The 12,882-nt window shown below is 47.9% G+C and overlaps 6 protein-coding genes across 6 annotated transcripts; 4 read left to right on the top strand and 2 right to left on the bottom strand.

Moving 5' to 3' along the window:
• Nucleotides 1-1,329: 1,329 nt before the first annotated feature.
• On the top strand, nt 1,330-3,383 carry GGS25DRAFT_516921 (uncharacterized protein; the record flags this gene model as incomplete). The annotated part of the gene is made up of 2 exons (XM_049263296.1): nt 1,330-2,131; nt 2,200-3,383. The coding sequence occupies 2 exons, from the start codon at nt 1,330-1,332 to the stop codon at nt 3,381-3,383; spliced, it is 1,986 nt and encodes a 661-aa protein (XP_049121403.1).
• Nucleotides 3,384-4,485: 1,102 nt separating this feature from the next.
• Nucleotides 4,486-5,811, top strand: GGS25DRAFT_516920 (uncharacterized protein; the record flags this gene model as incomplete). Its single annotated transcript, XM_049263295.1, has 5 exons — nt 4,486-4,500; nt 4,648-4,887; nt 4,968-5,003; nt 5,121-5,465; nt 5,575-5,811. The coding sequence occupies 5 exons, from the start codon at nt 4,486-4,488 to the stop codon at nt 5,809-5,811; spliced, it is 873 nt and encodes a 290-aa protein (XP_049121402.1).
• Nucleotides 5,812-6,847: 1,036 nt separating this feature from the next.
• GGS25DRAFT_516919 (peroxisomal membrane protein 4) lies at nt 6,848-7,570 on the top strand (the record flags this gene model as incomplete). Its single annotated transcript, XM_049263294.1, has 1 exon — nt 6,848-7,570. The coding sequence occupies one exon, from the start codon at nt 6,848-6,850 to the stop codon at nt 7,568-7,570; it is 723 nt and encodes a 240-aa protein (XP_049121401.1).
• A 423-nt stretch (nt 7,571-7,993) lies between these two features.
• Nucleotides 7,994-9,989, bottom strand: GGS25DRAFT_470207 (glycosyltransferase family 69 protein). The gene is made up of 2 exons (XM_049259217.1): nt 8,887-9,989; nt 7,994-8,809 (listed from the first exon to the last, which is right to left on the bottom strand). The coding sequence occupies exons 1-2, from the start codon at nt 9,496-9,498 to the stop codon at nt 8,153-8,155; spliced, it is 1,269 nt and encodes a 422-aa protein (XP_049121400.1). The 5' UTR covers nt 9,499-9,989; the 3' UTR covers nt 7,994-8,152.
• A 171-nt stretch (nt 9,990-10,160) lies between these two features.
• On the top strand, nt 10,161-11,841 carry GGS25DRAFT_470204 (S-adenosyl-L-methionine-dependent methyltransferase). Its single transcript, XM_049259216.1, has 6 exons — nt 10,161-10,268; nt 10,544-10,985; nt 11,050-11,060; nt 11,123-11,208; nt 11,279-11,379; nt 11,445-11,841. Exons 2-6 carry the CDS (start codon nt 10,626-10,628, stop codon nt 11,760-11,762), a joined length of 876 nt encoding a protein of 291 aa, XP_049121399.1. The 5' UTR covers nt 10,161-10,268; nt 10,544-10,625; the 3' UTR covers nt 11,763-11,841.
• Nucleotides 11,842-12,676, bottom strand: GGS25DRAFT_470198 (like-Sm domain-containing protein). Its single transcript, XM_049259215.1, has 3 exons — nt 12,273-12,676; nt 12,099-12,212; nt 11,842-12,024 (listed from the first exon to the last, which is right to left on the bottom strand). Exons 1-3 carry the CDS (start codon nt 12,382-12,384, stop codon nt 12,002-12,004), a joined length of 249 nt encoding a protein of 82 aa, XP_049121398.1. The 5' UTR covers nt 12,385-12,676; the 3' UTR covers nt 11,842-12,001.
• Between the last annotated feature and the right edge of the window lie 206 nt (nt 12,677-12,882).

Genomic DNA, 12,882 nt, shown 5'->3' with positions numbered 1-12,882 from the left:
CACAAGAAACCTACCGCCCCGTAATTTCAGCATTGGCAACACCGAGAACGCCGAGTTATCGTCGGCCGGATTTATTTGACCGAAACCGGCCTCATGGTTGAAGTTCTACACAGTACTAACTATGTACTAAAGTATACTGATGCCAGAAATCAATCTTACACACGTCATCGGTGGCTTAGGAGGGGTTAGGCTAACACCGAACATAACGAAATTCCAACAACCAGGTTAGGTTAGTTCGCTTAGCTGCCCTGGTCGTCATTTTAGGGCGGTTAGACGATGATGATAGGCTGATAAGATACAGGAGGCATTAGGTTACGTAAGCTGTTCTTCCACTTTTGTGCAACCGTAACCGTCATACATTAGGTATGGTAAATGAGTAAATCGAGTGCCCGCTATTTTTATCTTCCATCCATCGTCGGGATCGTCTCATCCTCTCATCATCTCATCGCCTGAAAGCTGAAAGGCGTGATATTCACCCCCAAGTTTCAAATACAGACTTCAATATTTCCATACGAGCCTAAGCAGCAACTAACTAAATGACATTGATCTATACTACTAGTATTGAGCGCTGCATGAGCCGCACGAGCCGCACGAGCCGCACGAGCCACATGAGTCCTATAGGGGCGACAATGCCGTGTCACACATTATGCATGTAACTGATGCCGATGCGGCCTCTCCCGTCAAAGTTTAAGCAGACAAGCCTGAGGTAGTCTGGATGAACAAGTGTTTCTCATTGAGTCGACATATCGGTCACCGCCAGGAACACCACCGTTTCAAGAGTAACGCGGGATGGGGACTGTCATCCTTCAACCGTCTGAGACACCATGTGGTCGACCTTTTAACAGCCTCGTTTGACAGATGCTAGATTTCGGCCTTATTTTTAGTATGCTTTTCTCTGCTTGCCTTACGTACCTAGATGTCTAGGTAGGTTGGTATCACCGTCTTTGGTCGACATATAAGCCTTGTCCGACTTTTTCGATTCTATATTATCCGTCCCTGGGCGTAACTGCGGCATACAATTTAACGTAGGTATGTATTCGTGATACCACTGAGTTGAGCCTTGCTGGCGAAGCCGTCTCAGGCATCGTTCTATCTATACCAATACCACTTGAACCCCAAGTCTTGGAGTCGTGTCAAATTTATAACATGAAGAATTTATACTATCGATACTCCTGGGGCCCCTCACAATCAATGCAGTGGTTTCTAGCTATATCTAGGTACTTATGTTATAAACCCCACTGGGCGCCTTCGTGAAGTGGACGACAAGCTCTCCAGTCGCCTAAAAATCAGGTATCTACAACTTCACGCCTCGGTTTAGCAATGCCCATAATGCCTGTTCAGCCTATCCCCGAACATGAAGGGGAGTCACTGCAGGGCGCTCCTCAATCGCCGCTATCATCCCATCATAGCGTCGGCGATACCATTTCAATGACTAGCAGCCTGGATCAGAACACTACAGCAACGAATACTGTCTACATGGTGCCTGAAGACATTCCTCATAACTCATGGCTATCTCTACAGAGTGACTCAACGGAAATCCCCCCTGATTCAATTCAGGATCGTAACAGATTTGAAAGGTTCGGAGCCAATTCTCAACCAAAGAGCGCGACTCAAGTAAAGGAGCCCCTTTCATGGTGGTGGTGGTGGGAAATTCTCGCCATTGCTACCAGCATTGCTAGCTTGTGTATCCTGATCTATTTTTTGATGAGGATGAACAATCTACCATTGGAGAAGTGGTGGCTCCCAATACAGCCAAACTCCCTCGTTGCCGCATTGGCAACAATAGCGAAAGCAGCAATGATGGTGCCAGTCACATCCTGTATCGGACAGCTTAAATGGCGTCATTTTACAGTTCGCCCGCGAAGACTCGTCGACTTACAGATATTCGATGATGCTAGCCGAGGGCCCTGGGGTTCGGCTGTGCTGTTATGGAGTTTGTGCTTCCGTGTGCGAGTATTGGTCACATTTGGTTTCGCGTTTATCACAATTGTTGCGCTTGGCATCGATACGACGGCACAACAAGTTCTGAAGTTTCCCCTGCAAGAGTCACCTTTGACTAATGTGTCAGTGGAGTTGGGCATGACCAAATTATACAACTCCAAAGGCTTCTTCGAGAATCCACACTACTCGAGTATGCCACGACTACCTATACTTAATCCCATAGTCTTGGGTGTATGTATATTACTAACGCAAGCTTAGGTTTCATATGGTCCCCGAACTCTGACCTTCTCGCTGTTCAGGCATCTATCATCAATGGGGTAACAGGATCGGTCTTTAAACCATACTTTAAGTGCCCTGAACCTGCTAGTCGATGTCATTGGGGCAACTTCACGACGCTGGGAGTTTGCAGCAACTTCACAGACGTGACGAATGTTGCCGTACCTAAGTGCAATCATACAGGGCTGGGCCTCAATTGCACCTATAGCTTCCCCGGAATGCCCTATATAGACGACACGGAAGCAATGGTTATGGCTTGGAATACGGAAAGTGACGGTGGATTTGATCCAAGTATGCTTTTTCAATCTCGAGTTATATCACACGGTACGGGGGCTAATGGCGGCCCTTTTGCTTCTTTCATGGCGGTAAAGGTGACAGATAGTAGCAGCCCCTATCCTAAACCTGAATCAATTTATGGTGGGGAGTTGCATCCACCTGCTACTAACGTGTACTCAAGCACGTTTTCTTGGTGTGCTAAAACCTTTTACAACACTACAGGCTCTCAAGCTGATATTCACGTCGACTCTATGTCCTTTGAGCCATTGAACTTGACTGATGAGCTGTTTTTCGATAATGGGACGCGGACTACTTGTTACACTTACGTATCCGAACTTACAGGACTTAATTTCTATATTTCTAAGATGGCTGCGACCAGTCTGCCTGGTTACATGTACACTATATTGAGTGCTACAGTATACCATGAAATCTTTCGACCAGACTCAAGTCTAGAACACCAACAACTTCAGATAGGGTCTGCCTTACAAAATTCGAATCTCGAGATGGTCATTACGAATATCGCGGAAACATTGACGAACCAGATACGAAGTCAGAACCCGGGAGACAACTTCAACGCTTCCGTTGCCATGGGGGAGGCTTTCTTTGAAGAAACATACATTTGCGTACGCTGGGGGTGGATGTCACTTCCTATCGCGGAAGTGCTGTTGACCACCACACTCTTTGTGGTGACGATCATCATCACACGCAAGCAACCCCTTCTCAAGCAATCACTCATCGCTCTGTTGATGAACAGGCTTGAGGGTTGGCCAGATGACGAGCTGGACGTGCCTGAACCTCAGACCCAGGAAAAGCTGGATGTCCTAGCTAAGAAGATGCTGGCTCAGCTTAAAGCTAACGATCAGGACCATTTGAGATTCTTCAAATCATGATTCGGTCACCAATTGCATGGAGGGTAAGTCCCCATGTATAGTACATATATATAAGAGCTGGGAATCTTGGAAATCTGAGGTCATAAAAGGTCATGTCGCCATATGGTGACCAGAACTATGGCGATCAAGTCAGTTTAGAAGGTGATGCGCGAGTACTATATAAGTCCATCCCAGGACCAAGCCTTTCTTTTTTGCAGTACATCTCGATGCGGCAAGCAATGCTTTCTTCTTGTTCCTCCCTGTTTGGGGCGGTTTTCTTTTCGAGGCACCTATGTAGTTATAGCGATTTGGATTATTACCTTTTCTTGAAGTCCGATGTCAAACTTGTCTGGTCAAGATAATTCATTCATAAGTTCCACCAATTAAAAGCGCCGAACAAACAGTCTTCCAAGTTGCCGGGTTTCGAGTTCAGCAAGCAAGCAAGCAAGCAAGCCCTGCACGTCATCTGCTATGCGTATGAGGGTATCAGGTAGAGTGGGTGATTTTATAGGATTTGCATACCGATTAACTAATGGTTGGTTATTAATGATTAATCATTTAGTTAACTACTACCTAGTGTACCTAGTGTACCTAGAACTTGCCGGTACAACTGAATCTCGCCGCGGAGGAACGGTGTGGGGAGGGGGGAAATTATGCAGCAATAAGAAAAAGAGGACAAAAAAGGGGGGGTGGACGAACTGCCGCTTAGTGGGGAATCCGACAACTCCGGCGTCGGGGTTGTGCCAAAGCGACGAACGATAGGCTAAACGTCGTGCCGCCCGAGGTTACCCGAACCCCCGACCCAAGCGATTTTCCTTTGTTATCATGCTTTTTTTGGTGGCTGTTCCATCTACTCCACCAGCTGGAGCTCTTATAAATACATACACTAGGTCGTATATATAATACCTAAGTACCAGGGGTAGGTATAGGCAAGTATAGGTATAGGTATATATATATATATATAATAGAGACGTACTGACTTAACTGACGGACTGACTGAAACATACATACCTACTCGGATCTATCTTGCACTTGTCAGCTTTGATTCCTTATATTTGAATAGCCCTTCTTGTTCCTTTCCTGCTTTATACCCATCCATAGGAATCCAATTCCATAAATCACCATGCCGGCCTTTTCTGTAAGTCAAACACGACCCCTCAATAGTAGTCTCATCAGCCAACTTCAACCTATCCAGCCCACTTGGGAGTTGAAATACCAGCACACCATACCATACCTATACATAACCTCAGAGAGAAAAACTAACCCCCATCATCAATCTTCGTAGCGACTTGTGCGATTCCTCGCCAAAAACGGCAAGACCTACTACGGCGACGCCATCCTGCCTGAGGGCATAACAGACCTGGCCAAGACGAAGCAAGCCCGCGTCATCAAGGGGGACATCTATGGCAAACACGAGGTGACCGACCAGGTGGCGGACGTCCGGCTCCTCTTGGCGCCCCTTGCGTTGGAGGATGTCAGGAATGTCCGGTGCTTGGGCCTCAACTACGCACTGCACGCAAAAGAGGTCCGCCCTCCCTTCTTTCCTCCGCCCCTCTCTCCGCCCTCATCGCTTAGAATGCTAGGAATGCTGACTTGGCAAACTAGGCTAACTTGCCATTGCCGAAATACCCCGTTTTGTTCGTAAGTGATTGCTTTCCCCCCCCTCCCCGCCCCGCCCATGATTCTGTTCAGATGATACGAGAGAGAGAGAGAGAGAGAGCGCGCAAGGGAAGCTAACCCATCCAAACAAACAAACAGTTCAAGCCAGTAACCGCTCTATCGGGCCCAACGGACCCCATCCCCGTGCACCCGATAGCGCAGGAGGCGGAGGGGCTCGACTACGAGTGCGAGCTCATCGTCGTGATCGGGAAGGAGGCGCGGGACGTGCCGGAGTCCGCCGCGCTCGACTACGTGCTGGGCTACGCCATCGGCAATGACGTCTCGCACCGCGACTGGCAGGTAGCCCGCGGTGGCGGCCAGTGGTCGCTGGGCAAGGGTTTTGACGGCTGGGCTCCGTTCGGACCGGGAATTGTGACGGGCAATGTGATTAAGGACCCCCAGGGACTTAAGATTAGCACGAGGTTGAACGGAAAGACTGTACAGGTAAGCATCGATCTATTTCAAAAACAAAACAAAAAAAAAAAAAAAAAAAAAAAAAGGGAAAAAGATAAATGCTGGTATGTGATAGTGCGGCTAACAGAAAGAAAAATAGGAGAGCAACACGGCGGACCAAATCTTCAACGTGAAGCAAACGATCGCCTTCCTAAGCAGGGGCCACACGCTGCTACCCGGAGACCTGATCTGGACGGGAACCCCGTCGGGCGTGGGCATGGGACGCAAGCCGCAGCTCTGGATGAAGGACGGCGATGTGGTGGAGGTGGAGTTGGAGAATGTGGGGATCTGCACGAATAAGGTCGAGTTCGCCAAGGATGATACTGCTAGGTTGTAAATGGGGAATATCATTCTCTTTTGAAATTTGATATCAAGCAATGAACGCTACAAAGCAGAAAAAGAAAAATGCAAAATATAAATGATACATATATATCCAGAGGGCTTGGTAGGAATAACTACTTAAAGCTGATCTATAAGTTGCCTTGTTGACAACATGATCTACTATGCTGGGATACACATGCTTGGACTGATCTCGTTTGAAAACAAAGAATACATCGCAATTCCTAACTGTATGATGTTAGTAATTGAGAGTGATAAAGACTTTCAAGGTTGAGTTGTAAGTAAGTTTCCCTACTTAGCCTACCTAGAAACTATATTCGACGATGATTCCTATGGTAAAGACTGTTCAGTTAATTACTTGTGAAGGAATAAAATTGTAGGGAATTGGCATGTTATAGCTTTGCAGCTTTAACTAAAGTCTAAAAACCCTTTCCTGAACTTTGATCTAAGTCTATATGTCTTCTAAGAAATGTCACATGTTAAAAAAAGGAGAAAGTCAATTGCACACCTCGATTTGCTAGGTGGACTCCAGGTTAAGGGGTTGAGCATCTGGCGTCATAGGGTGCTATTAATTAACTTTCAAGGTAGCTCCAGGCCCCACTAACGCAATCTGCCATAGTTCCTCCCCCAGTCCCGGCAATCACTCCCTATAACAGGTACCCAGCTTTTCTTTTGAGCCGAGACATGTGCAAAACTGCCGAGGCCGAACAAGACAAGAAACGTCCAAAGAAAACAACGGTCCGTCATTCATAACTCATCCCGATCTATATTACTAAGGCTTTTCAGTTACAACATTACAACCATCAATCAATGCCCCCGTGACGAGACAAGCCAGATTTCCCTTTTCCTTTCGTCTACGCCGTTAGCTAGCTAGCTCCTTTGCCTCACACGGCGACTGCAAACCGATCAACGAAGCCAACCAGCCAGCCAACCAGTCAACCTCATCTCTCCTTCCATACTCGAGCTTCGCAGCCCCCCAAATACCAACAACCACCACAACTCCAGCAATACCCCCAACAAAAAAACCGCCCACCATGTCATCCTCCTCGCCAGTCCCCATCCCCCCCTCGACCCTCGCAACCCTCCAAGCCTTCGCCGAGCGCATCATCCTGGACCCGCAATACCACGACCTCCTCTCCATCGTAAAAGGATGCCGCAACGGCGCCGTCTACGGCGCCAAGGTGCGGTTCCCGCACGCCCTCGTCATGGTCCTCCTCTTCCGCTCGGGCACCCTGCGCGAGAAAGCCGGGCTCGTCTTCCGCGCGACGCGCACGCACGCGCACAACCTCGCGCGCTTCGCCTTCATCTACAAGCTCACGTGCTACCTGCTGAAGCACTTCAGCGGGCGCGCGGGCGGCGGCAAAGGCGGGGCGGAAGGGCCGTACGACAGCTTCGTGGCGGGCCTGCTGGGCGGCTACGTCGTCTTCGGGCAGCGGTCGGCGCGCAGCGGCAAGGTCTCGAGCGTGAGCCAGCAGATCGTGATATACGTGTTCGCACGGGTCGTCCTGGCCCTCGCGCGCCTCGCCGTGAAGACCGACGGCGGCGGCCTGCCCTTCCTGTCGCGCGAGCCCGTCTCCGCGACCGTCTCGCACTACGCGTGGCCCGTCTTCGCGGCCACCTCCTGGGCTGCCGTCATGCACCTCTTCCGCCACCACCCCGACGACCTGCAGCCGTCGCTCAGGAACAGCATGTCGTATATCTACCAGCAGTCCGACCACTGGGATAGCTTGCGCAACTTCATCTGGCATAATAAATAAATAAATAAATAAATTGGGGGGCCGACACGATGTGTATAGAGAGAGCCGAGGATACCCCATCTATCTATCTATCTATCTATCTATCTATACCGCGGCGGAGGAGTTTTGCGTTTGTTTATTTGCTTGTTGGTTGGCTGTGACTGGTTCGTTGATAAATCACACGACATACATTACTAGAAAAAACCGGCGTTCATTGACGTGGAATAGGCTTTTTTATTTTTTGGGAATTTCTTATTAAACTCTTTTCTAGGTGTATACATATTTTAGCATGGATGATAGGGTGGTTTACGGATGGAAGGTCGCATTTATAAAGTATCGTGGTGGGAAAGTACCTACCCAGGTTGGGTATCTGAACCTAGAGAGCATGATGTCGTCTATAGGTAGACGGTACGGTTGACTGAATGCAACGATTTAATACGTTATATGGACAGGTACCTTCATATAGTGACTGTATCTATATTGTGGTGTTCAAGAGGTATTATCTCTCAGATCCCATTGACTTTTTTGTTTTATTTATCCTCACCTTTCTAACCAACCCCCTTTTTTATCTATCGCCTTAACCTAGGTACTTTGGGTATATTATTATAAGTGTTTCCATCCATTGGACCACATGATCTGCATCTCATTGATGAGACAGGCCTCTCCGGGCTCGTACCGCCGCACATCTCCACCGGGGTCCTCGAGCTTCCACTGCTCTACCCTATTACGAACCACCCGGGCTTCCAGCGAACTCTGCACCACGATGTGCCAGCCCTTAAACCGGTTAACCCACGCGCCGACCACGGTCCAGAAATGGTTGGGGAAGCGGTCCGTCTTGACCTGGTAATATGTCTTTACGCCGTACGCAACCCGGACGTTGGGATTCAGCCATACGCCCTTCTCGCTTGTGAGGTAGTTGTCGGCATGTATGAGACAGCATTCTGAGCCTTCGAGGTGGAAATCGGCAAGACTATCGTCGATGCCGCGGAATTGTAAAGGGGGGTTGGCATAGAAGGGCGCCGCGTCGAAAGCTACGATCCCGTTCCAGCACGAAGTGACACGGATGGGCTGGTTAAGCTCGGCTGATGCCCTCGCGAGAGGAGACTGGAACCACGGCCAGTAAAGGGATATCGTCTTCAAACCCAAGTCATCTCGGAGCGCAAACGTGTCGTAGTATTGAGGCGACGACTTATAATCCATGGAGCAAGCGGCTGCATATTCATTATCACGAGTATTTAAGAGCGTGACGATATCCTCGGTCTAGGGTCATGGAATAAATGTCAGTCACTTTGCATCGTAGAATTTGGTATATTCGGGGCAGGGATAAGCAACCATACATCGAACACCACATCGTTCACCCAGAGCACCTTATCAAACCGTTTCCCTTCACTCTCCAGCTGTTTAAGCGGTTCCATAGCCTGGTTGCGCACCCTGGAAAGGTAGGGTATCCGGCGCAGCTCGAATTGATCTTCGGCAGCGTTCCAAATCCATCCAGGCTCTCTTCTGGCGTCCGGCGACGGCCGCGCGTCGATTTCGTCCAATTGCTCCCACACCGTCAACCCCAAGCTGACCGTATTCGAGGCCCCTCTCTGGTCGAGGGCGTCCTTGAGTTCCATCAATGCCTGCTTCGTCTCATCCTGCGAACCCGACTCGACGGCGGACACGTGGACGTTCTCGGGGCCTAGGTAGTCGACCAGATTCAAGATGGCCTCGTTCCATGCCGACTTTTGTATCAGTTCCGTATTACGATGTACCGACGCGATGAAGACCGAGACGTTGCCGGCCGGGGAGGTGAAAGCGAAGGATCGTCGGTCGTCGTCTAGGTTTGCGCGGTGGGTATGGGGGCGTCGGCGCACGAGGAAGCAGGCATCGATGAGGAAGATGAAGAACAGGGTTAGGAGGACGGGGCGCACGTAGTTACGCCTGAAGCGGCGGTACTTGAGGAGCATCTAGATTATTAATACCCAACACTGAACACTGCTGTTCCAATTCAATATTTGGACATGTATAAGTAGAAAAAAGAGTAGACGGTCGTGGGTCTGGCAAAAAAAGCTATGGCATTACGAAAGCTCTCCCCTTCCAACCCCGTTCCGGATGAAGCGGGCGAGACAGAAGGTTCATTAGGTATTTGACAGATGGACCATGAGGTAATTGGGTTATAATTGGTATATTAAACAAGGGGTATATTGATGTTGAAGAGGTTAGGTAGTGTTTTATAGGAATAGGATAAGTGTGCGGCACGGAAGTGTAGAAAGGAGTTGGTTGTTGTATACATATACGAATACATATACGAATACATAGTATGTAATATGTAAATATCCATAGTTAGTTACTATGTAGTAAGAAGAATGTTGACATGGATGGATCCATTGTGTAACCTAAAGTTAAGAGGTTCAAGTTTTGATGATGCGGCTTGGCCTGTCCAGGCAAAGCTTGGCCCCTAAGCCTTTAAGAACACCTGGAACATCCCTTATTAAAGCGGCCCGGGGGCTTTCCATTTGTGGGGTTTTGGCTTCTAAATTGGGTCTGACGTTGGAAGCCGTTGGAATAGAAAGTGCGACACACTGTAATTAAGCATGTACCTATTTTAAGACTTCAACTTTTTGGTACTGGGCTCTTCTCTTCATACATTTGAATCTTAATGCACATGCAAATCTACCCAGTTATCTACACTATGTATAGATGTAGATCATGTTGCATTATCGACCCAGCTGGTTGGGTAGGTGCTTACGACCAATGCATTTTAGGCCCTGATCGGAATCCTTCTTAATAGATCGATCGTATTAATACCCGGGTATGGAAAGAGATGGGCAGATTTGATATGTACTGCTAGTACCATATGAAGCTACACTACATGAAGCTACATAAAGCTACTCCATTACATATCCACCTTCTGTGACATGCCGGTTTAGGAGCACACCACCAATTGAGGGGGTTCAACGCCCCTTCAAGATCTACATATATGTAACTCCTCATTACTAATCTAGATTATAGGCATCTACAACCGTACCTACCCTTAGCAGCTCAGGTACAGCAAATCCATTTCTCAGATTGAACATACCCGGGAGCCTCCAGAATGGCGTCACAAAATACCAGCAATCTTCCAACCGCCGCCGAGGCAGGTTTCGAGGATGCCGCCTCGTACGATGCATATCGCCCTTCGTATCTGCCAGACGCAGTCGAGACCTTTCTCTCAAACTTGAAGGTCGCTGATCTGCACGGCGCCAACATTGTCGAGGTTGCCTCGGGGACGGGCAAGTTTACCGAGATCCTCGCCAGACGGCCCGAGAACTTTGTCGTCAAGGCCGTAGAGCCGCACCATAGCATGAGGGAGAAGCTTGCGCAAAAAGATCTGCCGGGCGTCGAAGTCATCGACGGAAAGGCTGACAAGATGCCGCTCGATGAAGAATGGGGCGATGCGTGTATTGCTGCGCAGGTAAGTTGGTGGGTGATAGGAGTGTAGGATAACTACCTATATATTAACCATACTATACTGCCAGGCTTTTCACTGGTAAGTTCTTATATAAAGTTACAATTTCTATAATCAATTTGCTCATGTACGCATCTGCATAGGTTCGCTACTCTTGAGTCTTTGGAAGAGATACAACGTGTCTTGAAACCGGGTGCTGGGTTTGGTGCCATATGGAATATAGAAGATTGTAAGCCCCCTTCCAAGCACCTCAACGAATAATTAGTGGTATAAGGCTTACGAAACGTGCGATCATCTAGATAATAAACCTCAAAATTGGGAGGCGACTACTAAATGGGAGCAGAAAATGAACGACTTTATCTGGTCACTCGACGACGGTCTACCTCGGTTCAGGCATCAGGTTGGTCTCTCTCACACAGTCAGGAGCAGTGAACTTTGAACTTAGCTAATCATATTCGACTCAAGAAATGGAAAGATGTCTTCGACGCGCAGCTTTCTGTAAACCCTATTCAAGTCATCAAAGACACCATCACTGGCCATGCGCCTCAATTCAGTCTCCCCATCGGGGAGGATACCACGAAATGGACTGAGTGGCTAAGTGAGGAAGCACTTCTCTCACGGCTCACCACTTTGAGTCAGATCGCAATACTTAAGGGGGAGGAACGCGAAGCTTGGCTAAAACTTTTTAAGGAGATCATCCAAGGCGAGGATGTAGAAAGGAACGGAAAAGGAGAGATTGCAGTTCATGGCACTACTTTCTTCTTCTGGACGGATAGGCTATAGAAAAGGTCTTTAGGATTTGTGGCTATCAAAACAGCTTTATTGTACTCTTGTTAATGTGACCAGCTTGATGTATCACTATATCATAAGCTTCATCGTCTTAAAGATAAGGGTGATACCTAGAGTGCTCTATATGAATGTAATGAGTAAAACGCCCATGAATACCACTAGGGATGCCCGATTGCCGGAAAGGCTCCCAAAGGCATGTCCTTCATCAGCCAAGGGTAAAGCTCATTGCTATATCAGTCGGCTGATATGTACATGACTGGAGTAATGAATCAGCACCACACATATGAAAGGAGTCAAAAGAAAGCCCCAATATGCAAGCGGCTCACTTACCATTGTTTCCTCTCACAAAAGCATCTCCATACGTCCTCCTCTTGGCGCCATTGACGTACTCTTCAGTCTTTTCTAGAGCAATGTTCATGTAGCCGTCCACGGACTGTAACTCGCCTATGCTAATATTTTAGTCTCTATATAAGAGCTAGCAGGTAAAATGACATAGTGACTGACCTTTGTACACAACACCGGAATTCAGCTTGACGGTGACAGGATTGCCGATGATATCAGAGAGGAAACCAGAGGGGTCTTTGCCCTCACCTTGGCTTGTCGTGCCGTTTTCCATGATGATTTTGATGTTTGGAGTGAGTAAGTTTGTGGAAATGGTGACAAAGTTGGCGATTATATCAGAAATTAGTTGTTTGCGGCTTGGGATTCAATTCTGAGTTCAACAAATGTTGTTGTAAGCAGCTAAAGTGTTAAGGTGGATTTCTATGCGATTAAAGGAGTGATTGGACACCACATAATATTCTGCTTATTAGTACATAAATATACCTACCTAGTATGCATCTGGCTAGTCCCACCTTTAGTTACGAAAATATCCTTCAACTTTCCAGCAATTAACTATTAACTAACATTTGAACCTTCAAGGTTCAAAGTAGGACATTGTGGGGTAACTAGGTATTTATGTGCTTGATCTAGCCGATGTGGGGCTCGTGTACTACGCGTGAAGAAGAAGTTTGAAAAGTGTATTTCGCGCTGCACATTCAAAAACGGAACTTTATTCCCCCATGATACCTATCTAGTAAACTGTAGTATACCTAAAATTATACCTATGGTAGCT

Source organism: Hypoxylon fragiforme, assembly GCF_022984875.1.
Source record: "Hypoxylon fragiforme strain CBS 206.31 chromosome Unknown GGS25scaffold_1, whole genome shotgun sequence".
Classification (NCBI taxonomy): Eukaryota; Fungi; Ascomycota; class Sordariomycetes; order Xylariales; family Hypoxylaceae; genus Hypoxylon; species Hypoxylon fragiforme.
Note: the sequence above shows the minus strand (reverse complement) of the source record. Positions and strands in the feature narration are given on the sequence as shown.